The sequence below is a fragment of the Grammomys surdaster genome, unplaced genomic scaffold (genome assembly GCF_004785775.1).
Source record: "Grammomys surdaster isolate TR1022 unplaced genomic scaffold, NIH_TR_1.0 125852, whole genome shotgun sequence".
In the NCBI taxonomy this organism is placed as follows: Eukaryota; Metazoa; Chordata; class Mammalia; order Rodentia; family Muridae; genus Grammomys; species Grammomys surdaster.
Genome location: NW_021620678.1, coordinates 720,533 through 747,129, shown reverse-complemented (window position 1 = coordinate 747,129; position 26,597 = coordinate 720,533). Strand labels below are relative to the sequence as shown.

General features: G+C 53.3%; 1 protein-coding gene across 4 annotated transcripts; it reads left to right on the top strand.

Moving 5' to 3' along the window:
• The first annotated feature begins 779 nt into the window (after window positions 1–779).
• Window positions 780–24,163, top strand: LOC114640845 (casein kinase I). Of its 4 annotated transcripts, XM_028789905.1 has the most exons (12): window positions 780–823; window positions 3,910–3,997; window positions 12,875–12,985; window positions 13,142–13,290; window positions 16,341–16,569; window positions 17,175–17,345; window positions 17,890–18,038; window positions 21,093–21,153; window positions 21,884–22,076; window positions 22,170–22,309; window positions 22,889–22,952; window positions 23,644–24,163. In XM_028789905.1, the coding sequence occupies exons 2-11, from the start codon at window positions 3,922–3,924 to the stop codon at window positions 22,903–22,905; spliced, it is 1,296 nt and encodes a 431-aa protein (XP_028645738.1). In that variant the 5' UTR covers window positions 780–823; window positions 3,910–3,921; the 3' UTR covers window positions 22,906–22,952; window positions 23,644–24,163. The 4 variants fall into 4 exon arrangements, with proteins under 4 accessions (XP_028645738.1, XP_028645741.1, XP_028645742.1 ...); XM_028789908.1 differs by lacking the exon at window positions 21,093–21,153; XM_028789906.1 differs by lacking the exon at window positions 780–823 and having other exon boundaries at window positions 3,817–3,997.
• Window positions 24,164–26,597: the final 2,434 nt, after the last annotated feature.

Here is a 26,597-nt window from a genome sequence, read left to right as displayed (position 1 = left end):
TTTAATAGCCTTGTGCTGGGACCTAATGGCTGTGCTGGAAGCTGGTGGGAAGCCTTCATTAACTCTCCCGTGACCTGGGAAGGCTATGGTCCTTCTTCCTCATTGGCAGTTAAGGAAACCCAGGCCTTGTCTGGGGGAATGACTTGGTTGAATGAGCAACTCTGAGCCCCTTACTCAAGAACTTGTGAATTCTTGGTGGGGGGCAGGGGGCTCAATGGGTGAAACTACATTGGGATCTGAGGGACTGTCACAGTGAAGCTGAGCGGCTGAGAGGACAGAGCAAAGAAAAGCGTCTGCCTGGAGTTTTCTCTGGCTACATCCTTGGTCCTTGTCCACACCTCTCTGTCCCTAGCCCCAAAGTGCCTGGCCAGTGCACTCTACAGCCTTCAGGGCACCGAGCCCTAAATCTCTTTTGCAGTGCCAGGAGTCTCAGCTGATTCTCTCGGGGAACCCCTCAGCTTTGGTTGGAGATAGGGCAAGAAGGCTGGAGTATAGGAAATCTTAGTTTTGTGTGTCCCTTCACCCAGGGTGGCAGCGTCAGAGGACGCTCCCGGGGGCTGCGGGCCCTTTAAATCCTCCGGGGCGGCGGCGACGGGCGGGGGATGACATCAGCGGGCGGGCCCGGGGCTCAATGGGAACCGCGGGGACGCGCGCGCGGCCAGGGAGCGCGCGAGCCGGCGGGGGGGGCGGGCGGCGGGAGGCGGCGGAGCGCGGAGCCTGAGCCCGGCCGGGCCGAGCGCAGCGCAGCGGGCCGGGGAGAGGCTGGCGCGCCCGCGGCCCGGCGAATCCTCTGGCATCCGCCCCGGCGGGCCGCCCCGGCGCGGTGAGCATCGGGGGCCGGGGAAGCGGGGTTCCCTCCGCCTCTTTGTGTTTTCTTTTTGCGCGAGCGCGGGGCGGACACGCGCGTCCGCGCAGGGCTGGGGGCGCCGCCCGTGAGGACAAAGGCGCGGCCGGGGACGCGGAGGGGACGGGTGCTTCGCAGGCCGCCGGGTGCACCGAGGCGGCCCCGGGTTGGGGCAGGGGACCTGCGGCAAGGGCCTGGCTGGGGTCCCAGGGGCGCTCGGATTCCGGGCCGGCCGCGGCCCCTCCTCTGTGCCCTGGGCTCCGGGTCACCGAGGCCGTTCTCGCGTAGGGTGGGAGCGCGCGGGGGTCCTAAGTGATGGGGTGCGTGGTCACCCGGGCCACCGGCTTTGTTTTCCTTTGTGGCGAGAAGAAGGGAGGGGGTTATTTATCGCTTGGATTCTCATTGCGGTGTGCGAGACAGCCTTGTGCTTCCAGCTTCTGAAGCTGGGTGCCTGGGCGCCTCAGAGGCAGGGCTGCGACTTAGGCCACCCCCTCCCCCTACTTTGTCCAGAGTTTTCCCACATATTTCTTAGCATAACCTCCCCCTGGAAAGGGGGTCTGGAGAGAGAGAAAGGGGTGCATTTCCAATGAATACTTGCGTTTGGGATGCCTTTCTTAGGTTTAGGGTATTCCTTCAGTTTTTATTCCACTGATTCATTGACCAGGGTCTTGGCCCTGCAGAAGGTGGGTGGTGTGTGTGTGCGTGTGACACGGGACTGCCCATGTGCCCTGCCCAGCTGGTTGTAGTTGTAATTTTTCTAACCAGCTGAGAAGTCTTGACTCCTCATGGCCACCTTTTTTTTTTTAAACTTTGTTTATTCCCCTCCCCCACCCCTCCCGTAAAGGGACAGAGTGAAGAATTGGAAAGCCATTCTGATTCCCTGATGAAGCCCCCACCCCGAAGTCAATTTCCTTGGGTGAGGGGCTTTTAAGTGGAGTAGGGCTGGGGCAGACTAGACTCCCTCCAGGGCTCTGGTCTCCAGGGTGGGGAGACCCTGGCATTGGCGGGGTCCTGCAGGGTTGATGGTTGTAGCTCTCCCCTTTTGTGCAGAGTGGAGAGGGGCTTGGGGGTCATGTGCAGTGTATTTATGTAAGGCTCCCAGACAGAGGGCACTGGTATTTATATAACCTGGCGTGGGTATTTATGTAATATAGGATGCAGTGTATTTATGTTCCTTTCCTAACCTGTGGCTTTCCCAGATGCCATGTATGGTCTCTGAGTTGGCGTTAGTGGAAACCTGGCTTTGGGGGGGGGGGTTGTTTGTGAGTACACAGCCAGCCTCCCCCCTTTCCGGTAGAGATTGTAAGTGTGAGCCTCTACTCCCATCTTCCCCTTGGCATGTGCACTTAGCAAGCTGGACCATGTATGAACCTGTGGTGCCAGGCTGGTGGGTTTTCTGCAGATATGCAGTACTGCTGTTGGCAACCAGGGCAACTCAGCTGGGCCAGGCCAGCCATGTGGGCAAAGACCCATGATGTAGAGCCCAGCGTTTGGCTGGCACCCAGTGGCAGCCACTTCCTTGTGGCTGGTGGCAGGACTGTGGTGGCTCTCTGGGAGCTAGTACTAGGCTAGGGTGTCTCTGCTGGCTTGGTCTCTTGGCTCTTGGGCTGACCAAGGAGCCCTAGCGATTCTCTCCCAGCTTCTTTCCAGGCCTGGCAGCTGGGGGCAGGCTTAGCACAGGGGAGGGACAGCACCCCCTGCGCCCGGGCAAGCAAGCTAGTCACCGCCTCACCTTCGGTTTTACTTCTCAAGCCTGGAGTGAAATAAGTTCTGGGTAGGAGGCCACCAGGTGGGCCAGCCGGACCCCTGTTTGGTCCTAGGTGAGATTTCTGTCACTGGCTTGCTGCTGGGTGCTGTGGGGATGGTAGCAAGCCCACTCCAGGCTTGGGTTCTCATCTGCAAAAGGAGCACCCTTATGTTTGCTCACACTAGCTCATGTGTAACCAAGCAGATGTGTCAAGGACCCTGTCTCCCTGTCTCATAGTTTACTGTTCCCTGCTCCCCCCACCCCCCGGCAGCCCAAACCGCCTCCATTCATTGAGTCTTCTTTTTTGCTGGCCTGGACACAGGTACCCAGAGCCTCTACCAGGCCAGTACAGAGGGGTCCCTGCTGTGGTCGTCCAATCCTTGTTATCCATGGTCTCGAGGCCTCTACCTCATCTGAGGAAGGAGCAGGCTATTCAGCTGAGCCCCACAGGGACCAGACCATCTCTGGAAACCCTTCCTCCTAGTCTTCAAGGATGCCTACCTGAGAGTCTACCCAAAGATGTGTGTGCATAAAGGCCTGAGAAATGGTTCTCTACGGCCTGAGTAGAGCCTGGGAGGCATTGTGAGGTACCTTGCCTTCCCTTTCTGAGTGAGGATCAGATCCTCTCATGTGGGGCCTGCCAGAAGCGGCCAGCTTAGCTTTGTATGAGCCTAGCAGTCCAGAGGCAGGGATAGAGGTGGCCTCAGGGGTCCCTTAGTGCCAAGGAGCTCTGTGGGGCTCTTCCTTTTATCCTGGAGATTGGAACTTGCTGACAGGCTATAAGTTTTCAGAACGGTCTACTTCCGTGGATCCCGTTCCTATTTCTGGGGTCCAGGACATCCCTAGGGTATTTTAAGTGTCTCTAGAGTGTATGTAGAAAAAGCATTTGGGAGAGACTTTTGACCTTTCACCTGTTAGGGTTGGTGGAGATTCACGGCCGAGCACAAGACCCATGTCATGGCACTCCTGGCTCTTCCCTGTTAACCCTTTGTCCTTGACTTAGGGCCTTAGCCCATTGTAGGCCAGCCTTCCTCTGAGGAGGCTCACGCTGGAGGGTCTGCTTGGCGTTCTCTTCCTAGGCCTTGGCTCAGAGCCTGTCTTTTCTGAACTAAGTGAAACTTGTTCTAAACCTGCCTCGGCCTTGCCCAGGTGTGTGGGCATGAGGACTACCTGACACCTGGCTGCCCTTGAGCAAAGTGAAGCCAGATTGCTTCCCAGACAGTGGGAGGAAGGAGACTGGCAGCCTCCGGTGGAGGAAGGGTCCAGGCCCTTTGGTGCTGGAGGTCCTGTCTATGACCTGTTTGTGCTTCTCCCACAGCAAGGTTGAAGCATGGAGCTGCGTGTGGGAAATAAGTATCGCCTGGGCCGCAAGATTGGCAGTGGATCCTTTGGAGACATCTACCTGGGTAAGTAACTGGGCCTCCAGCTATGGGCCTTGGGATAGCTCTGGGATGAGGAGGAAGAGAGGACCTGGGATCTGGGAGCAGGACTTTGCTCTGGTCGTGTGGCATGGTCTATAAGCCTTCAGGGTCAGCCCAGATCCAGAAGGAAGCTCAGGTGGTCTGGGGATGTCTTTCACAGCTGGGCAGGCAGGGCCTCAGTAGGCTGCAAGAGCAGAGGGAGATATATTTAGCAGACTTCCAGCTGCTGCTGACCTGGGTCTCCGTGGGGCATGGGAAAGCCCTGGCTGGGTTGGCACCCCCACCCCTTGGGCCCTGGCAGAAGGATACTGATAGATAGAAAATGCTTTGGCTATCCTGGACCCCCTGGGGACGCTCCCAGGAAGTCCAGGCTTCTCCCTTAGATGTGGCTTTCTGGAATGCAGCCTGGGCCTCTTTTGGAATGACAGAGGGAGGATCTCATCCCTCTGGGAGCTCCCTGTCCCTGGATGTGTGCTGCCTTTTGAAAATCCGAGTTTGCTCTGATGTCATTTTAAGCAGATTGCTGGCATCTCAGCCTCTAGTAAGGGAGAAACGAGCCCCCATCCCCCTCGAGTGCCTTTCTGGCCCCGCCATGTGCCATTTTGAGTGTTGTTGGCCTGGAAGGGAGAGTTTGCTTAGTAACTGCACAGATGGAGTTGGGAGTCTTGGAGTTGCTAGTGTGGTGGCAAGCCTCCTAGGTCATCCTTGGTGCTGCCCTGTGCCCTCAGGAGTAGGGCCCAGCTGCCTCTTGTTTTCCTCCTTAGAGAACGAAGATGAATCATTCTGTCCTGGGCAGAGAAAAGGGACATATCAGGACACTGTAGTCATTAATCAGTTTGGTCAAGGGTTTCTTTTCCTTGGTGCTCCAAGTCCCTGTCCACTTCAAGTATGAATTCTGCCGTCCAGCAAGCCTCAGGGTAGTGGGCAGGGGATGCAGAGGCCTTCTTAGCTTTTACCCACAGGCCTCTTTCTGAACATTGTCACTCTCAAGGCAACCCCAGTTTCTGGTTCTCAGTGCTCCCCATATCCTGTGTGACCCAGGCTGTCCCTTTCTTCTGATGGCAGAAGGCTAAGATAACTGCCAAGGATTGCTCCAGAAAACCAGCTGGGGCGGCCTGGGCACCACAGCCCCACAGAGTGCAAAGGCAGAAAAGAGAATGGGAGACAGACATCCCTGGATTCTAGATCTTAACCTGGACAGCTGCCCTGGGACCTCAGTGTCCCCCATCTGTGTCCCCAGATGACCAAGCACTGTTGCAGGGCACAGATGCAACAGCCATGCAGTAGTTTTGTGCCTGGCGTCAGGTGGATCCCTGTACGCTGTAAACAGCTCGATGTTTCTCTTTGGGGTATGGAGTGTGTGTGCCTGTAGGCACAGCTGCTCCGGAGGCTGAGGCAGGAAGATGGCTCGACCCCAGGAGTTTAAGTGTCAAGTCATTGTAAAGTAGTGAGATAACTGTTTGAAGAATGAGTAATGAGAAATCAAGGTGTTTCTGGGTCCTGTCATTCCTTTCAGAAGGAGCTGGTGTAAGCTTGGGTCTGCTCCCCAGCCCCACCCCAGTGCCCAGAGTGTGGTCCGTCCACAGTGGATATCCAGTGAAGGCCTGAGAAGCAAAGAGGGAGGAAAAGGAGCGAAATAGCCTGTGTAAACCTCTGTGTAGTAGGAAAGGAGAGAGCAGGGATTGGGGAACTGGGTGGGCCAGTTTCTGCTTCTCAGTGTTCCCCATTTAATGCGCAACCTGGGCTGTCCCTTTCTCTGAGACTGGTATAAGTGTGAGGAACCTGTGTTGTGTGTGTGCACGCGCACATGTGTGCGAGCATGTGACACAGTCAGTTACTTGCTACTAAAGAATACCCTGTGGGGCCCCTCTTCTGCAGAGGGAATATGAAAGCTTGCGGATGGAGAGGCACAGCCCAAGGTCACTCAGAAAGGCCAGTGTCCCCCGTTCCTGAGGTCTGCCTCCCTGGGGGGAGGACTTCCTGTTTATCTGTGGTGTCGTCTCGATGATGCTAACACCCAGGTCCAGATTTACTTCTGTTTGTGTCAGCTCTGGAATGAATTGACCCTGGGTCTTTCTTTCCTTCTGCTGGCAGTAAGCTCTGGTTCCCTGCCAGCCTTGACTTCCTTATCAGAGACAGTATTGAGAAACAGGGCTGCAATGGATGAACCCCTTGCCTTTGTGGGGACAGTGGTGACGGAAGGTCCCTCTTTGACTGGCCTTGCTGGCACGCTTTGTTCCAAGTGCCGGCCACATTCTCATCATGGTATTGGGCCAGGGCCTGACTCCAGATGGCCTCTACAGGTGGGGCCAGGCTAGGCTTGCACATTGAGCTTTCCAGGATTGACCTCGAGGAAGTCTTGGGATGAGAGCCTTGTGAAGTGGTTGTGAGCCCCTCAGCCCACCTTCCTGTCTGTCTGTCTCCCTCCCTTTAGGGTCTAAGGTTGATTGAGCATCCAGCGGGAGCGCTGTAGATCTGTTAAAACGAGCCTCTGAGCTTCAGCCCTGCAAGGGGTAGGGAACGGGTGGCTATAGAGATGATCTTTGGTTTGTTGGAGACGGGGTCTCACTGAGTGGTCCTAGCTGGCCTGGAACTCACTATATCAACCAGGATGGCCTTGAAGTCAGAGATCCAGCTGTATCTGCCTCCCTGTTCTAGGATTGAAGGTGTGTTCCACGCACAGACTTCAGCCTCTCGATATGGGTGTCAAAGTTGTTGGTGCTGGGGTGGTACTCACCACACCCCTCCCCGAGTCTGTATCTGCATAGGTGGTCATAGCTAGCTAAAGGGGCCATTCACCCCTCCCTCTCTCCCTGTAGCTTCTCTCCAGGTTTCTAGTCCATCCAGAGCCAACCAGGCTCACTCTTTCTCTATGTCCAAGATTGTTTTGGGGACCAATCAGCTCCTCCATTTTGGTGCAGTGGGCAAACTGTGGGGCAGGAAACAGGTCGTTTCTTCTGGCGTCCAAGTCCCTCAGCAAGGCACCCACACCTGCCATTTTGCCTCTGGTTGCCCTGCTTTCTGTCACCCCCATGGAAGGTGGACAGAGCTTCAGGACGGCCCTGGCAGACCCAGTGCAGCCTGCAACTTATACGAACAGTGTGCTTGGGAACTGGAATGGAGGAAGACGGTTGAAATCCTGGCCCTGCTCCAGCCAATTCTGTCTGGCCTAGGCCAGCCACTTAGCCTCACGGAACCTTTTCTTAGTGGTTGGCAGGATTAAGGGAAGACAGAGAAAAGCCTGGCTGCCTCCCGATAGGAATCAGACTGCCAAAGGCCTGTCCATGTGGCAGTGGGTGGGGGAGGGAGCAGTGGCCCTTGTCTGGGGGTCAGAAGGCTTTGCCTAATCACTTAGGTCCCAGGCTGCTGGCTTGGGAAGTTGTGTGGCATATGGTCATCTGACCTTTGATGCATTGGGTTTTCCCTGTGTCAAATAGAGACTGCAGTAGCCCTGGCCATGTGGCCTCAGAGTTCAAAGGGATGAAGAGCCCCACCTCTGCTGTCCCTGTCTACCGAGTCATCAGTGACCCTAGGGGTCATCTCTGCACTCTGCCTGGGCATGGCACACTGCTGTGGCCACCCAGACTTTCCTTTACTCTGCAAGTCCCCTCCATCCCTTTCTTATACACTGTCTATTCTTAGCGAGGGATGACTTTTGTCTCTTGGAGGGCATTTGGCATGTTCTGAAGACATTTCTGGTTATGACAACTTGAGGTGGCTGGGTGCGATCATGGCGTCTAGTGGGTAGAAACCAAGGATGTTGCCAAACCCTGGACAGTTCAGAAAGAGTTGTTGAACTAGAAATGTCAGGATTGTGGAGACTGAGAACTCACCTCACCTCATGCTGGTACTGGTTGGGCCCCTCGGCTGGGTGAGTGGGATCTTACCTTAGCCCTCAGGTCTCAGCCCTCACCCTGCCTACCTCTGCCACTCCCCTCTCCGGCTGCCCCTGGTACCCACTGCACCAAACCCCTCAGCGGCACCCTTCCCGCCTTTGCTGTTCTGTGACCCCGGTGTGTCACAGGATCTCAGCAAGCAGCCTTTTCTCTAGAGAAATGCTCCTTCACCAGAGCTCTGTGTTCTCCTCCTTCCGTCACTCCCAGGCAGGCAGTTCTTACCCCTTACCACCTCACTTCATTCTATCTCTGGCTGGGGTGGGTCACCCGTTGGCTATCACAGTGGACTGCTTACTGTGTGCCGGGGTTCTGCTGAGCTCCTCTGTCATGAACAGCTTTGGAAGCTAAGTTCAACTAGCAGTTTGCAGCAGGTACCTGGGCTCAGAAGTAGATCAGGGGCATCCCTAATGGAGAGGGATTGGGGAAAACGCCCAGGATCAACTCTGGCTTCTGTATAGATGTATTCATAAGTGCACACACACATATACATACACGATGATGATGATGATGATGAGGAGGAGAATGTTGATGATGATGTCATTGTCCCATGGCCAGGAGGTAGCAAGATCATGACCCTGGATCCAATAGCTTGGCTGTATAGCAAAAAGGCTCATGGTATACAGCCAGATTGGCTTCAAACTCAGCATCCTCCAGTCTCAGCCTCCCAAGTGCTGGGATTACAAGTATCACACTCACATCAGCTGGATTCTCCTGCTTTTGATGCCCACGGCAAGACGGGGTACCACATGACTCCAGGTCACCCCAGGTCCCTTTTCATGCCATATTCTATGAGCCCCCAGAAAGCTGTGCTCTGTGGAATGATGGTTGTTAATGTGTCAAAAGGACTTAACAGGGAGCTGGGAAGAAAATGACATTCTTGCCCACAAGCCTGAGCGCCTGGGCAAGTCTGTGCCCTGCTCACACTCAGCTTTTAAAAAAAAGCTGGGCTTGGTGGCTCAAACTTGCAATCCCAGACTGGGGATGCAGAGGCAGAGACAGGAGGATTCCTGGGCCTGCTGACCAGCCAGTGTGCTGACTGGATAAGCTCCAAGTTCAGCGAGAGACCCTGTCTCCAAAGATCTACTCTTTATTTTGTGTGTTGGGATGTTTTGGCTGCTCGTGTGTCACACACCCCGTGTGTGCTGTGCTTGTGTTGGTTCCTCTGGAGCTGGGGTTGCCGATGGGTGTGAGCTGCCACATGGGCACTGGGAACCAAACCAGGGTCCTCTGGAAGAGCAGCAAGCGCTCTTAACAGCTGAGCCATCTCTCCAGCCTCTGTCCCAAAAAAATAAGGCAGAGAGTGGTTGAGGAAAACTTCCAACACCTCTGGCATGTACACACACACACACACACGCACACTAATAGTAATATAATAATAATAACAATAACTAACAATTTTTTTTTTCTGAGACAGGGTTTCTCTGTATAGCCCTGGCTGTTCTAGAACTCACTCTATAGACCAGGCTGGCCTCAAACTCAGAAATCCACCTGCCTCTGCCTCCCAAGTGCTGGGATTAAAGGCGTGCACCATTATTGCCTGACAGACTTTGAAATTTTTAAAGTTGTTTGCAAACCAGTCCCCAGTTGTTCCCTGGATTTAGTCATCTAATCTGATTTTCTTCTGTGTAGCTCAGAAAGCAAAGCACACATGCAAAAGTTAAGTGAAAGAACACAGAAGGTCATGACAAGTGCTTTTATTTCATTGAAATGTCCAGACAAGGCAAGACCACAGCAGAAAGTAGTTGTGGTCACTAGCGGGTAGGGGGAGGAAGGGGATGATTACTGAAGGGCGTGGGCCTTTGAGGCTGAGGTGGACGCTTCTCAGATTGTCTGTGAGCTGGGTTGTACAACCCCACGGAGATCTAAACAATAAACAGTTCCACAGTGCCCATGACTGTCTCCTAGTTTACATGTGACGCTTCAACAAGAGCAGGCCAGTAAAAAGCGGCTCGTGATAAGGTGTGCCATGTCCCCGAAGTGCCTCCCTAGTCGGTTCCTGTTCTCCATGCGGCTGCAGCAGACGCTTCCCCGTCTGAAAGAGCACAAAGTACGGGTCTGTGCTTTCTCGTTTTCGCTTCCTGTGTCTTGGAGATCTTCCACTGCTACACCGAGCGAGCTCCCCCTCCCGCACCATTGTGCTCTGTTACCGGTCAGCTAGTCTTTATTTCGAAAGTCCTGAATGATGGACATGTGGGTGGCTCCCAGGCTTTCGCTTACTGCGAACACTCTACAGTGGACAGCCTTGGGCTGCTGGGGAGTGGGGCTGGAGAGATGGCAGAGGTAGGTGAATCTCTGAGTTCCAGGTCGGGCAGGCTACGTAGTGAGGCCCTGCTTTTAAAAAAAAGTGCTAGGTGGTTGTGCTGCGTGTCTTTAAGCCCAGCAGTTGGATCTCTGAGTTTGAGGCTAGCCTGGTCTACAGAGAGTTCCAGAACAGCCAGGGCTGCACAGAGAAACTGTGTCTGTACAAAAGAAAATCAACAACAAAAATAAATAAAAAAGAAGACGGCTTTTGCCGAGGACCTGAGTTTGGCTCTTGGTTCCCAGCACCTGCGGTAGGTGGCTCACCCTGCCTGTGACTCGGGGAAATCCATTGTGACTCTCTGGCTTCTGTGACACCTGTGATCAAATCCATATGCCCCCCCCCCAACACATACATATAATAAAAAAGTTTCCTCTTTTGAGACAAAGACTCCGTACGTGTCCTTGGCTGGCCTGGAACTTGCTAAGTGGACCAGATCAAGCTCGATAGAGATCTGCCCGCCTCTCTGGGGTTGGAGGTGTGTACCGCCACACCTGGGAAAAATTAAAATCTTTTAAAAAAAATTAAGAAATGTCGATCACAGCTGGGCCATGGAAAGTCACCCGCTGGCCGTGCAGGGAGGAGAGCCCAGTGGCCTTAGCCAGGCCTGTGAGGAACGTAGGCAGTGTGGGACTTGTGGCTGTGCTCCTCGGCAAAACCATCTTTAGGGTCTGTCTTTTGTGTCTGGAGGATGCTGCTCTCTCCCAGTGGGTACTGTCAGCTCACGTCCTTCATTCATCCTGTTTCCTGGCGGGTCTTTCCTGTTCACTAGCTGTTAGCCTGTGATAAGAATTGTGTGGTTTTCTTTCTGCCTTATTTCTTGTGCTTTGGCTGGCGTGAAGGGGTTCGGAATGTTTTTGAAGGAGAGGGAACCTTTGACATGTTCCTCTTATCTTTATTAGTATGTGTGTATGCTTGTGTGTGTGTAGAGGTCAGGAACAACTTTTTGAGGTAGTTCTCTCCTTCTGCATAGGTTCTGGGGATTGAACTGAGGTCATCAGGCTTGGCAGCAATCACCTTTACCTTCTGAGCCAGCTTGCCATTTCCTTGAGGAATACCTCCCCTCCCCCACCCTGCCACACTCACTACACACACACACACACACACATATGCACACACTCGAACACACCACACCACACAGACACCCTTATACCCTCCCCCACCATCCCTCTCTCTCTGTGGGAAAATTTTAACATAGGTGTTTAGAGGATTGGTTGGTTGGTTTTTACATTTTAATTTATTTTGTATGCAAGTGGGTGGGCACATGTGTGTCGTGACATATGAGTGGAGTCCAGTTATCTCCATCTGAGACAGGAAGTTAGCAAGTTCTGGGCCAGCCTGGGCTACATGGTAAGAAATCTGCAGATGTCCAGTTGTGTGGCCCTTACTGCAGCATTGTCTTCCGCTAAGTCTCAGACTTCCATCACTTCCAAGAGCAGCTACTGCCTCTGGCTCCCTGCCTGTTGCAGGGACCTGCTTCCAGCCTCTGTCTTGCCTTTCATCCCTCTCCTCCCTGACCCTGTCTTCTCCCCCACATAGCCACTAGTAGCTACAGGTCTCCACTTCTACAATGGCTCAGCAGTTATAAGAGCACTGGCTATTCTTCCAAAGGACCAGGGTTCGATTCCCAACACCCACACAGCAGCTCACACCTGTCTGTGACTTCAGTTCCAGGATATCTGACACCTTCACACACAGGAACAAGCAGGCAGAACACTTAACACTGTGATAAATGAAAATAATAAATAAATCATAAAAAAAATAAATCCAAAAATCTACTTCTGACCCATCCTCTCCCTCCCTTCCAAACAGTGTCAAGCTCTATAGCCTAGGCTAGAAATCACTCTGTAGCCCAGGCTGGCCTGAAATTCATGTGTAAACCTAGCTGACCTTGAACTCAGGAAGTTCTCTTGGTTCAGCCCCCTCCATGGCGGGACTGCAGGTGTGAGCACCATGTCCAGGTTGTTGGTGTGACTTCTGGAGCCACAGCCCCAGGCTGAGAGCTCAGCCATAGAGTGTATCATTTCCTGGTTAGAGCATCTTGCTTCCAGCTGTGAGAAACCAGGAGCAGGTGGGGGAAAGCAGAGATGCAGACAGGTCCCTCACGCCCAGACTCAGAAGCCCAGAGAACTGGGTCCACGTTCCGTTTCTCCATGGGGCCTTGTGGCCTTGGCCAAGCCTGTTTCCCCTGTATGCAATGAGGTTAAGAACCGGATGGGAGTGAGTTGTCGTGGGGTATTCCTGGCCCCCCTACAGTTCCCGCTGGGCCCCTGACCCCTCTTCTCTGTGACCTTTCAGAGCCAACACCCACTGACCTGCCAGTCTCTAGGATTAAGTTCTGTGCGTCATCCTCCATCCCTCAACCCCCACAGGTGTCAGTCTGTCTGGGTGCACCTGACCTGTGGCCTCTAAGCAGCGCAGGGCGTGTCATCTCCTCCCCTCCCATATCATTCCTATAGGTTGAGCGGGGAGCCTCTGGAGTGCCCACCCACACACTCCTGGTTCCTCTGCGACTGCCAACCCCGGCTTCTTTTCAGTCTCATGGAGTGTGACTGGTCCCCAGACAGCCTCGGGCCTGAGTTACAGCAGCCTCAAATGGTGAACGGGGAGGCACCCCGCGGTCCCTTGAGATTAATGCTGGCCCTTTCCCTCCTCTGACGTGGGCAGGTGCCAACATTGCCTCTGGTGAGGAGGTAGCCATCAAGCTCGAGTGTGTGAAGACGAAGCACCCTCAGCTCCACATCGAGAGCAAGTTCTACAAGATGATGCAGGGGGGAGGTGAGGCCGGGATGCAGGGGTGCTGAAGGAGGGGAGGGAGCCCGAGGCTGGGGTAGGGTGGGGGTGTAGGGGGGAAGCTGGTGGTCCTGGTGGAGATGACACAGAGGACATGTGTGGGCGTGACCACCGCTGACCGGATCTCTCTCCCGGGCCCAGTGGGGATCCCGTCCATCAAGTGGTGCGGGGCTGAGGGAGACTATAACGTGATGGTCATGGAGCTGCTGGGGCCCAGCCTGGAGGACCTCTTCAACTTCTGCTCCCGGAAGTTTAGCCTCAAGACGGTGCTGTTGCTGGCCGACCAGATGGTGAGTCCCCACCTCTCGCATTGTTCAGGTGACTCTCTGGCTCTGTGAACCACTGGTCTCTCAACCATGATGGTGCTGGGCCTTGTATACCAACCCCAAGTCCTACCTCCTGAGGTCAGGCCTGTTCCAGGGACCAGGAGACACTGGCGACCCATTGTGGAACCCAGAGGGTGCCTCTTTAACATCTAGATTCCTGGGTTTTCTCTTTTCTCTTACTGTAATAAACATGGGACCAGAAGCAACTTATGGAGGAAGGCATTGCTTTGGGCTTAGGGTTCCAGAGAGAGAGCCCATAATGGTGGGGAAGGTCTGGTGGAGGGGCAGGAAGCAGAGGTCATATCAAACCACAGGCATGTGTAAGCTGGAAGTTGGGGGAGGTATTCAATTCTCAAAGCCACCTCCCCCTCACAGACTTCCTCCGCCAAGGCTGCCCCTCTCCATAACTCTCCAAACAGTGTCACCCATTAGAAACCCAGTGTTTAAGTGTCTAAGCCGTAGGAAGACATTGCTCATTTAAACTACCTTACCTGGCGAGTCACCCTCCTGGTAAGCTGGCAGCTTGCAGCCCCTCACGGTTATCACTGCCTGACCCAAGGGGAATGACTGAGTCCCCTGAGCTTCAGCCACCTGGGCCATCATGGGGATTGGCTTGGATGCCTGGGCCAGAGCAGGTGTCAGATCCTACGCCCCTTGATAGTGCACAGAGGAAAGCTTTCTCAGAAAGGCAAAAGCAGGCCACTCTCCCTCGGGGAGTTTACGCCCACTCTTTGTGTGTCCACTGGAGTCTTGGTTAGGATTACTGGTGCTGTGAGGAAACACCATGACCAAAAGCAACCCTGGGGAGGAGAGGGTTTATTTCCCTTCCATCCCTGTTCATCAAAGGAAGACAGATCAGGAACCTGGAGGAGCTGCCACAGAGGCCATGGAGGGGTGCTGCCTACTGGCTTGCTCTTCATGGCTTGCTTAGCTGCCTTTTTTATAGAACCCAGGACATGAGCCCAGGGATGGCTGCACACACAATGGCCCAGGCCCTTCCCCATTGAATCATTAATTAAGAGAATGCCCTACAGGGCTCCCTATAGCCTGATCTTATGAAAGCATTTTCTCAGTTGAGGCTCCCTCCTCTCAGATGACTTTAGCTTGTGTCAAGCTGCTATAAAGCTAGCCAGAGCACCCCCTTTCCCTGGGCCTCCCTATTTCTGTTAGAATCCTGCTTAAATTTGTGTTAAAATAGCTTCTTTGGTGCATGTGTGTGGCTGTATGTGCCTATGTGTGTACGTTCTCATGTATACAGGAGAGTGCTTGCATATGGAGGGATAGGGTACAAAGTTTGACACTGGGTGTCTTCTTCAGTTTTTCTCACTTTATTTTTTTTTAAAAATGGGTGTGGTGGTTCACACTTTTAATCCCAGCCCTTGGGCAACAAAGTCAGGTGGATCTCTGAGACCATCCTTCCAGGATAGCTAGAACTACACAGAAAAACCTTGTATTGAAAGGCCAAAAGGGGGGGGGGGATGTAACTATGTATAAGTGTGTGTGTGTGTGTGTGTGTGTGTGTGTGTGTGTGTGCTGATGCTTCTTAAGGCTAGAGGTGTCAGATCTCCTGGAGCAACAGTTACAGTTGTCAGCTACCGGGGATGGGTGCTGGGAACTGAACTTCAGGTCGTCTGGAAGAGAAACATGTGGTCTTAACTGCTGAGCCATCTCTCCAGTTCCCTAAAACTTCTTTTTAATGGACTTGGTTCACTTAAAAAAGGAAAAGAAAAAGATAAAACCAGAATCTGAATGTGGTGGCTCAGGCCTATATTTCCAGCACTCAGGAAACTCAGGCAGGAGAATTACAGTAAGCTCAAGGCCAGACTGGAGTACAGTGTAAGACCCTATCTTAAAAAAAAAAAAAAAAAAAAATCAACAACAAAGAAATCCAAATTCAGAACTAGGTCGTAGTAGCTGATGTCAGTGATTCCAGTGCTCAGGAGGCTGGGGCTGGAGGCTTGCCAGGAGTTTGGAGCCAGCCTGTGATGCATAGTTAAGACTCTATCTCAAAGATAAAACCAGAGCTGGGATGTAACTCAGTGATGGAACACTCACCTGGTCCTCAAGAGGCTCTGCCTTCAATCAGCAGTGCTGTTAAAAAAAAAATCACCCACACTTACACAGACATGCAAACCTGAACACACATATGCAAAACCTATACAAAGTTGTAGGGCTGACAGGATGGATCAGTGGTGAGACCGCTTCTTGCCAGGCCTAATGGCCTGAGATTGATCCCCGGGACTCCTGTGGTAGAAGGAGAGAACTGACTTACTTCATACACATACCATGGCACCCATGTCCACAGGTAGATATGAACACAAATAATTACGAGTCTTAGAATCTCGTACCTGCTGTGGAAGGTGCAGCTCTTGCCGCAGGTTTAGATCTTGGTGTATCGCCCTCGTGAATTTTTCACACACATACATTCATACAGAGAACGGTCAGATTCTCACAGGAGAGACCCAAAATTCTCCTTGAGATTTTCTAGCCATGCCAAGACATGAGGCCAGAAGCTATGTCACATGCATGATTATTAATTTGAGCTTTAAAAAAAATTCTCTGTCTTCGACAGGGTTCCACTCTGTTCCTCACACTGGCCTTGAATATGTGGAGGACCGCTCACTAATAATAATAAGAAAAAAATGTCATGAAGCTGAGTGGCTGCCTGACTTTTGGTGGCATTTGGAAACCGGGTGATAGTGATGAGCCCTAACCTGTTCCCCGTCTCTTACCACACCCACCAAGTGGCTGTCTGAGTTCTGTGATGGTCAAGCCAGACAGGGGTTCTTAGGACCCAGTTGCCTTTCTTGGTCTTACTCTTTGCTGTCTGTCTGAACCATCTTTTGTGAACTCCTTTGAAGTCCGTCCTCATTGCTTGGGAAAGCCCAGCCATCAGCCATCTCTGAGAACGCCCCTTTATACTGAGACTAGGTCTTTCTTCCTGGCCAGAGCAGGCCACGTGGACATTTGCCACCTCTGTGTTGAGTGACCTGCTGTGTCCTTACCTCCTTCAGATCAGCCGGATCGAGTACATCCACTCCAAGAACTTCATCCACCGGGATGTGAAGCCTGACAACTTCCTCATGGGCCTGGGCAAGAAGGGCAACCTGGTGTACATCATTGACTTCGGCTTGGCCAAGAAGTACCGCGATGCCCGCACACACCAGCATATCCCCTACCGGGAAAACAAGAACCTGACCGGCACTGCCCGCTACGCCTCTATCAACACCCACCTGGGCATCGGTGAGTGAACTGAGCCCGAGCCAACGTGCTGTGGCCACTGGCCAGGATGGGCCTATGTCCCTACCTGGGTTCAAGACCCCAGGGACTCTTCTGGAGAACCTCATTGAGAAGATTCTCCACTCTTTCTGGCCCAGGCCTGGACTTCTTTCCTGTGGACCCCTTCATAAGTAGAGTGGTATATTTTGTCTGCTGGCCGTCTCCTTGAGTGGGTGGCAGTGTGTCTCACTTATATGTCTGGGAAATGCAAGTCTGGGGATTTAACGTGGCCCTTTCAGTGCATTCAGCTTAATGAATTCTGGGAGCTGGTTTTGACTCCAGCCATGTCTCCAGCTATCTATCGTGTGATCCCTAACTAAGCATGAGACAGGCCAGGCAAGGGGGCGGCGATGCCCACACACAGTTGTTGAGTGAAATAGCACCTGGGCTGGAAAAACTGGCTGGAACAGACGTGAGAAAGTTCTGCCTGAGGCAATCCGGAGGAGGAAGCGGGTGGGCGCTAGTTATAACAGGGTGTCCAGGAGCCAGTGGGCACTGAGGAGGGGGAGGGCGGGGTGCGTAGTGAGAAGCGCAGCCTGACTGGCCTGTTGACCTCCTGACCTGTGCAGAGCAAAGCCGTCGAGATGACCTGGAGAGCCTGGGCTACGTGCTCATGTACTTCAACCTGGGCTCCCTGCCCTGGCAGGGCCTCAAAGCCGCTACCAAGCGCCAGAAGTACGAGCGAATCAGCGAGAAGAAGATGTCAACGCCGATCGAGGTCCTCTGCAAAGGCTACCCCTGTGAGTAGCCGATGGGGATGACATTTCCTTCTAAGGGCAAGACCGGGCCTGTGCCTAGATGGTGTTACCCCCTTCCCCTCCCCCCCCCCATCTTGACCCCAGAGTGTTTATGACAGTCTCTCACTGGGATCTCTCTGCCTAGGAGCTAGATAAACTGAACCCCTACACACAGCTCTAACATACCAGGTGTCCCTAGCCCCATCTCCTCCTCATCCTGGAAGTCCGCTCTCGGCCTGTATGGTTTGAGGAAGTGGAAGCTGTGTTTTGGCTCAGGTCGTGATGGGGCTCTGGACCCGTCAGGGTTTTTTGAATAGCCTTTGCGTTTACGGCCGTTGTTGTCCTGGTGGCTGTGACCCCAGAGTGCTTGGTCAGACAGGTGGCGAGCACCTCTGCTTGACAGTGGCCGGACTGTGTTCAGTTCTCATCCTGCCCTTCTTAGATTGATACCTTTGCAGGGTAGTGGGTACCTGGGACAGTGGTGGCTGCTGAGGTTGCCAGGAGAGTGTCCCTCACAGCAGCCTCTTCTGTCCTTGTGACCCACCAGCCGAGTTCTCAACATACCTCAACTTCTGCCGCTCCCTGCGGTTCGATGACAAGCCTGACTACTCCTACCTGCGCCAGCTCTTCCGCAATCTCTTTCACCGGCAGGGTTTCTCCTACGACTACGTCTTCGACTGGAACATGCTCAAATTCGTGAGTCACCGGCAGGCCAAGGCGGGCTTGGGGGACTGGACAGGGCAGGCCCTGACTCATAAGGCCAGAGTGACCTGGTGGGGGGCGGGGCTCCCATTAAACGGGAGGTATGAGCTGGTCAGTGTGAGTGACGTCACAGGGGTCCCAGACCCCCTCGTCTCCAGCCACCTCAGCATAGACAGGGCATGTCGCCGTGGGGGGCAGGGCCCTGGGAAGGCACCACCTCCTGCCAGGTGGGAAAGGACCTGGCATAGCCTCCAGTCCCTCTTGTGTACCTGTGTCGAATGGATGGCCCTGGCTGGACCCTCTGCAGCCCTGATAGCTGTCTGTATTCTCCTGTTCCTCTTGTGCGTATCCCAGATGGTGGCCCTTTCCGAGGCCTCCCTGGCCAGCCTGGACCCCGTCAGAGTGGCTTCTTTGTTCCTGGTTATAGGACCCTGGGTCTTACTAGGCAGTTGTTCTGTGTCCCTCTTCTAAGGGTCCTAGGGTGGGGAGGTAGGGAGAAGCGTTCATCAATCGTGCCTCAAGCTCTGGAATCCGTCAAATTGTATGTCTTGTTTCACGTCTCTTCTGGAAAAGGGGGCTTCCTCGAGCCAGGCTCAGCCCCGAGACAACGAAGCTCTTATGTCGCCCTGTCCCCGCCCATGGCCTTGCGCTGGGCCCACATGCTCACCCACTTACTGGTAAGGATCTTCCAAGGCCTGGCCCTTCGTAGATGTGTGACTTAGCCAGCAAGCATGAAGGCTTAGCCTCAGCTGTGCTCTCTCTGTCCTTTCCAGGTGCCCGGCGCCCCTGGGCACCCAAGGACCCCCAGATAGGCCGGTGGAGGAGGTGGAGCAGCTGCCCCCTCAAAGATACTGGCCTGTGGTCTGGACTCCAGGGCCCCAGTTCTGACACCACCAGGGTGTCGCAGCCATCTCTGCGAAGCTTGAGGAAAGCATCCTACGGGATTGCAGGGTGACACCCTGTTCCAAAGAGGTGGCTGTCCGGTGGAAAGAGTATGACAGAAAGCCCTGCATGGGATTCTCGAGAGTAAACCAGCTGCCTGAGGGCTAGGACAAGCCTGAAGAAGGAATAGCGACTGCCTGGGAGGGGTTGGTGGCACATCAAGGACCCTGCTCCGTCTAGACCCCAGTATCGGCCTATGTATTGATTCTGAGCTCATTAAAACCCTTCCTTCTCTTCATCCACGTGTACCTCTCTTTTCACAGAGCGGCCCTTGGCCCGCTCCATCCAGTGTTAAGAACGAACACAGATAGGCCTTGTCTTCTGGACACCAAGATGGTACAATGATTTCGGGCTCTTCTCTTTGGGTCCGAACGGTGGCCTGGGCCTGTTCTCTAAGGAAGTCTCACAGGCTGGGGACTTCGAGGACAAACTTGTGCCTTTTATCTCTGGGACTGGAGTGAAAGGTGGGCAGTGAGGCTCCTTCCAGCTCAGAGCATGTTGGCCTAGGGCCTGGTCGTGCAGCTAGTTCTTACTGGATGTTCAAGACCTGGGGCACCAGACATGTGCTACAGAAAATTACCCAAGTCTAATTTGGAGATGGGTTTGACCTTTCTCGGTGATGCTCAAAGGATAGACTTTGTATTCTCTAGGCCTGGGCATCCCTCTGTCATAGCCCCTGGCCACACAGTGCTGACTTTCATTCAGTAAAATCATTGGAAATGGATGCCAGCTCCTTAGTCAGTCACCAGATTCCACTAAGAAAGGACAAGTGGCTGCTACATCCCGCATGACAGATGGGAACATTTGTCCTCCGGGAGGTCCTATGGACAGCTGCGGGACATGCTTCCTTCACAGTGCCCCTTGTGTGAATGACCAGTTGACAAAATCTCAAACTAGGCCAGATCCACCCTCCCGGCCCAGTCTCTAGTACTGTGATCCCCTCCCTGGAGTCTCCTTGGAGGAAGTAGACTCTAGAGTTCAAAGCTGGACAGCCTTTGCCTCTGCCTTGTGTGACCCTGTCACCTCGTGGCCAGCTTCATTGCCAGGACCATCTGTGGAACACACAGCAGAAACAACCATCACCCCCGAGACCGGGCCTTCCCACCTGCCCTGCAGTAAACAGTCTGTCAGCTGTACTCTGCAGACAGGACTCCCTGAGCAACAGACCGCACGGATCCACTTGACCTTGGAATGACCTCCGCTGTCCCACCCCAGGGGACTGGAATCCCCAGATGCTTCTCTCTGAGAACATAACCATGATTCTAGTCAGGAGGAGACTTCACATAGCCGAGGACTGGGGTCTGTCTGTAAGATGGAGCCAGACACTTGTGTGACTTTGGCACTGACTTCTGTGTTTTCTTGTGGGCAAATAAAGGCTGTGAACACTCTCTGGCGTGCGTTTCTTGAGGCATCTATCACGTTGGGTAGATGCTTGTGGGGCCAGATCTGTCCTGAGCCTACTGGACTTGCTGAGACCTCCCAGGCATCCACCTGGCTACTGCTGTGCCAAGCTTGAAGCATCTACGGACAGCAGGGTGACCTCTGCACCCCTAAGTGAAGCTCTAAGCTTAGCCTCATCCAGCCTCCGCTTCCCATTGCTACCACAGGAGGCACAGTGAACACAGCAGCCCTTGTTTCTGATTGGACTGTAGTTCAGCTGATCCTGGGCAGCAAGTGAGGTGGAACACCGGCAGTCTTGAACCCTGGCTTCTGAGAGGGATGTCTAGGATACGGTATCTGAACAGTGTCCTTTTGAGGGACAGATTAGGACTCAGTGGTAGGACTAGGTTTATCCCCAGATCTGTATGAGTTTTGTAACTCTGGGCAGGTCACAAGACTCTGGCCAGGCCAAATAAGAATAAAACCTGTCAGCGTTTCACCTCAGAGGGGGCCCCAGACAGGAGTTAAAAGTGCTGGCAATGGGGTGAGTGAGGATGTACCTGCCTGGCTTGGCTCCTTCCCGTAAGACTCTGGGATCATTCTGGATCAAGCCACCCCCTCCCCATTTTCCAGAGCAGCAGGGCTTGGAAAGATGAGGTTGGCAGAGCCCACACTACCCCACGGCCCATGGCCGGCTCCCTACTCAGCCTGCAGCTCTCTCCACAGATGCGGCCCCCCTTCCACCAGCCCCCTGCCCTTCCCTGTGGACGGCCCCAGGACCAGCTAGGTAACTCAGCCAGGCGCTGCTCCCATGCTGCATCTCTTTCTGGTCCTTTCTTCCTTCCTCTTGGACTTGGGGCGGCAACTTAGAGGACAGGCCCCTGGGGGGCTCAAGGCACCTATCTACCTTCTCCAGCTTTATCTGAGGACCTCTTTTCTCTGTGGAACACCTAAGCATCTTCCTTTGCCCCTGGGCTTCCAGGCAGCAGCATTAATGGGGTCCCTTAGGTCCCCTGGCTGTCACTCCATAATAGGAGTAATGGCCAGATCTGGGAGCCCGGGGAAGGTGGCCTTGTGATTGGGCCCCAGGGGACCTCGGGACAGTGCTGGCTCTACCTTCATCGGAATTTGAATCTACTCTTTCTTCTCTGGTTATGGCCTGTCTGTCAGCTAGTTGGGCCTCTGAATGCCCTTCCTGCTTAGTTAAGAACAGAGGGGGCCAGGTTGGAAGAGCCAAGAGTTACCCCTGGTCTTCCTGGAGCTAACAGCCGGGACAGGCTGAGCTCTCTGCTTCTCTGCCATGGCACCTCCCTCTCCTGGGCATTAGGTGGCTTGGTGTTTGTAGACTGTGGTTGAGGGTAACTTCTGGCTGTCTTTGGTCTGGGGAGGGAGTTGAGCTGGTTTCCTTGAGCTGTCCAGGCGCCTCTCCCTCCTGCTCTGCACTGTTAGGGTTCTGGGTTACAATGTATCGTCCTCCCTGAGCTGACTGGAATCTGTCTCATCTTGTGTTCCTGTAGGGTGCAGCCAGGAATCCGGAGGATGTAGACCGGGAGAGACGAGAGCACGAACGAGAAGAGAGGATGGGGCAGTTGCGAGGGTCCGCGACCAGAGCCCTGCCCCCTGGCCCACCTACAGGGGCTACCGCCAACCGACTCCGAAGTGCAGCAGAGCCTGTGGCTTCCACCCCAGCCTCCCGCATCCAACAAGCTGGTCAGTAGCGGCCTTAAGCCTTGGGCTGGGCCTCTGAGAGTTAGGGGGCTGCCTATGCCCATACTGAAGGTGGCTCCCCTCCCCTCCCTCCAGGCAATACTTCTCCCAGAGCGATCTCACGTGCCGACCGAGAGAGGAAGGTGAGCATGAGGCTCCACAGAGGTGCGCCTGCCAATGTCTCGTCCTCAGACCTCACCGGGCGGCAAGAGGTCTCCCGAATCGCAGCCTCACAGGTGAGTCAGCTCTTCTGAGCATCTCTGGGCATAGCGGACTTAGATATTCTCGGTGTTGGTCTCACCTTTGGCACCTTTCCTCCCCTGTCTCTGTTCACCCTGGAGCTAATTAGCCCTCTTGTGTTGAGGAAAGTGAGAAACTGAGGCTCAAAGAAATAACAGCCCAGTAGGCCATAGCACTCACTGCCAGGAGGCAGCCTGGGTGGACGACTCTCAGCGGTTCTCATCAGCACTGATGACAGTAAGGGGTGGGGGAGGAGGGGCGGTCCTGTCTGGTAATCCCACCTAGTGGCCATATTTAGACTCAGAATGTAGGGAAAGAGGCAAAGGGAGATGCCTGTGGGAGATGAACTTCTGTGGCTCCAGACCTGGATTGAGCCATCCTTGGCTCCAAGGAGAGTTCCAGCTATAGAGCCAGGGGCAGCCTCAAACTCTTGAGATCACACAGCCTGCCCTCAGACTGAGCAGCCTGCTGTGATGGGTGGAGCTCCAGGGGGAGAGATTTGGGGAATCACTGTGGTCACCTTCTTAAGGACTCATCTTGAGACTCCCCCCTATTTCTCTGTCCCCCTCTTGAAGACAAGCGTGCCATTTGACCATCTTGGGAAATGAGGAGAGCAACCACAGACCAGTGTTTGCTTAGGTGAGTGCCGGTGTCTACTGAGGGCCCTGGGAGGAGGGGAACAAGACATGGAAGCAGGAACCTCCCCTTCCCCTTTCCCGTCTCTTCAAGGAAGCTTTAAGTGTTAGAACTTGCCATCCAGGCTATGGTTTCTCACAAGCAGTCCTGAGTTTGTACACAGGGACATTTTGGGGAATTAAACCCTTTTTCTGTCCTTGGTTCTAGTGTCCTCTTGGTCCCTAGGAGAGGCCAGGCTCTTGGCTACATGTGGGTTTCCAGGGCTTTAGCCTGCCTCCTCCTTTTGGCTGTTATGTAAGATGATTTGTGCAAAGGCAAAAAGGAACCAGAATGCAGAAGGCCCTTGGCCAAGGCGAGTTCGGAGTGACTGCCCGTGGCTGCCCGTGGCCGGCTGAGGCTTGGGAGGCAGTACCAGTAGCCTGGTTTGGGAAAGGGCTCACAGGCTCTTCTGGTAGTATTTACTGGGGACCAGAGCTCCCAGCAGAAAGTGGATGTCAGCAGGCAGTGTCCCACCCGTTAAGGGATACAGCTTCACACTGCAGACATTGTCCCACAAATGGCTAATCCATTCAGACAGACGGGGTTGGGATGATCGTTCAGCCGGCCAGGGCTCAGCCCACAGGGCAGAGGAGCGCATTGACTAGATAAACTGAGGCAGCCAGGCACCTGACCATTGTCTTTCCTTCCCTCCTAGTGTCTTCACTGCATTTTCTTTTAAAAAAAATAAAAACAAATAAGAGAAAGGACAGAAAGAAAGAACCGCTCACATGAACACAAAAGAAAAAAAAAACAAACCACAAAAACCACAACCCAGCACAAAGTCGACAGTGGATTTTGTTTCTTTGATTTATTTTGCCAATGGCAAAAAGACAAGACGTCCTTAGCACTGAGGATTCTTGTCCCCTTGCCTTGCCCACTGCTCCCAACCCGAAGGCTGCCAACACTCCTCTGGTGACACTCCAGCCACCTGTTCTCACCACCGGCCACCACGTGCTGGGCTGCCATCGAAGGTGCCTGAAGAGCTCGCATCAGGGAGTGGTTTGGCCAGTCAAAAACACATCCCAGGAGATTTCATCGACCCTTGGATGACACACGCCATCAGCCCTTGGGTGATGACAGTGGCCAGCGCTGTATTGGGCTTTCCCAGAATCCTCTCCCTGAGCATCCTGGTCCCTACCACACACACCTGTCACCTCTCCACAGAGATCTTGAGGGTGCAGTGAGATGGTGGCCATGATGTTTTGTGAGTCTGTGTGTGTGTGTGTATATGTGTGTGTGTGTGTGTGTGTGTGTGTGAGAGAGAGAGAGAGAGAGAGAGAGAGAGAGAGAGAGAGAGAGGCTTGTATTTTTCAGAGCTGCAGGTAGCCTGCCACGCCTGCCTGGCCAAGTTTCTGTTCTCCCCCTAAAGTCAAGGTGGGGTGGGCAGTGACCTCCACATCCCTCAGGGCATAGAGTCCTTGCCACCACCTGTCCCCAGATGCCAGTGTGTGGCAGCCCCCCATCTTCCATTCCTGATCTTAGGCAAGTTCTTGGAGTCTGCTCCCAGATGGCATCGGCTCTGAGTTACCAGTTAGTTCCCTGGTCCTGAGAGTCACCTGTGGTCACCCGTCTTCCCAGGCCTGACTCCAGAGTAGGACCCTGGGTCAGGGCTAAGTGTTGAATTTTCCCTTCCTGGTTAACACCTGGTTTTTTGTTATTTTATTTTATTTTTGTTTGTTTTCTCGGTGTGTGTATTTCCTAATTTATTTACCTCTTTTTCCCTTTCTTTTTTTTTAATTAAAGAGCAAAACTTTTTATTACTTTGTAATTTAAAAAAACTGAAAAAAAATTACTGAAGAACTTTGGGGGGAATTTTGTACTTTTTTCCTGTGTAAATATTGGACTTTTTTGAGCTTTATTGTGGTTGTTAATTTGAAGTAATAAAGTAGAAAAGGACAAAGTGATGTAGACCACCCTCTGTCCGCCTCTTTGCTGCTCTTGGGGTTTCTCATCAGCTGGCTTACCAGGGACAGGATGTCACAAAGAAGCCGCCAGCCTCAGAGGCAGCTTGGCTAGAGCCTTTGGGAACTCAAGGTACACAGTGCAGTCTCTGACTTCTGGCTGTTGGATGAGAACACTCTTTAGGTAGGGCAGGGTGAAGATCTACACAGTAAAAGGTGAGGCTCTGAGGCTGCCCTAGGGACATCATGTTATTTACAGGAGAGTAAGGCTCTGGGACACTGGCTTCCCATCCAGAAACAAGCCTTGAGTTACAGCCTTCAAGGCCCAGCCCAGGCCATCTGACCTCGCCTCCGTTGACCCTGGAGTTCTATGTGATGATCTCTGCTTGCTGTGTCCCTTGGCCATGCCCTGGTGTAGGGGTCTCCACCCTCACTCACTCTGTCTTATTGCTTATAAGACATGTGTCCAAGTCTCAGCACAGACCACTGCAATAGATCTCATCCCAGGGAGAGCAAAACTTGTCTGGTGACAGGTGTCGACCCCAGGAGTTTCCCCCAGGTCTTTCAGAGTTCCGGGTTTCGCTCAAAGGCTCTCCTAATGTCAATATTTGAAGATTCTATGACCTCCACAACCTGGCCTGGAAGATGCTGTCCTGCCAGCCTCTGTCACGTGGGTGTCAGGGATAGGGATACTCAGAGAACATGGAGTTTAGAGTGTTACCCAAAGCTGGGGAATCATGGTTAGATTGGGTGGCAGGGAAGAGCGGGTTTGGCCTGCAAAGTGCATTTGATTCATGTGCTTTTGCTGGGGGGTGGGAGAGGGGGAATGCAGCCCCAGGAGGTATGAAGCTACAACAAAGCCCTGGAAAGATGCACAGTTGAACTGTTCCCTTTTGTACTTCCTGTATGGTACAGTGGGAACTGTGGAGTGCATATTCTTTTAGAGGAGAGGTGATGCTCACGTAGTCCAGGCTGGTCCCTGACTCAGTAAGAGGCTGAGAATGGCCTTGAACTCCTCACCTCCTGTCTATTTCCCAAGTGATTACAGGCATGTGCCACCATGCCTAGCTCAAAATTGTAGTTCTTAATGACAGTAATGTGTCATTTTTGCTATTTTCTTTTTTTGTTTTTGGTTTTTTTCGAGGCAGGGTTTCTCTATGTAGCCCTGGCTGTCCTGGAACTCACTCTGTAGACCAGGCTGGCCTCGAACTCAGAAATCCGCCTGCCTCTGCCTCCCAAGTGCTGGGATTACAAGCGTGTGCCACCACCGCCTGGCTTTTTGCTATTTTCTTGAGCACAGTTAAGATTCAAAATGGGCTGGAGAGATGGCTCAGCGGTTAGGAGCACTGGCTGCTCTTCCAGAGGTCCTGAGTTCAATTCTCAGCAACCACATGGTGGCTCACAACCATCTGTAATGGGATCTGATGCCCTCTTCTGGTCTGAAGTGAGTGATGATGTACTCACATAAAATAAATACAAATCTTAAAAAAAAAAAAAAAAAGGATTCAAAACAGGTGGATAGAGGTTCATTGAGTAAAGATACTGTCACCAGGCTGGCAACCTGGGTTCAATTCCCAGGACACCCATGCGGTGGTAAAAGGAGAGAACCCACTCTTGAATTCTTGAAAGTTGTTTGTGCCATGTCATGCGGTCGCGTTTTCTCTCTCTCTCTCTCTCTCTCTCTCTCTCTCTCTCTCTCTCTCTCTCT

Bases quoted from the DNA above. Each gene is read 5' to 3' on its own strand.
- LOC114640845 (XM_028789905.1), top strand. From the start codon at position 3,922: ATGGAGCTGCGTGTGGGAAATAAGTATCGCCTGGGCCGCAAGATTGGC. The intron at 17,346-17,889 runs GTGAGTAGCCGA...GTGACCCACCAG, and splicing joins CCTCTGCAAAGGCTACCCCT to CCGAGTTCTCAACATACCTC. The intron at 21,154-21,883 runs GTAACTCAGCCA...GTGTTCCTGTAG, and splicing joins ACGGCCCCAGGACCAGCTAG to GGTGCAGCCAGGAATCCGGA.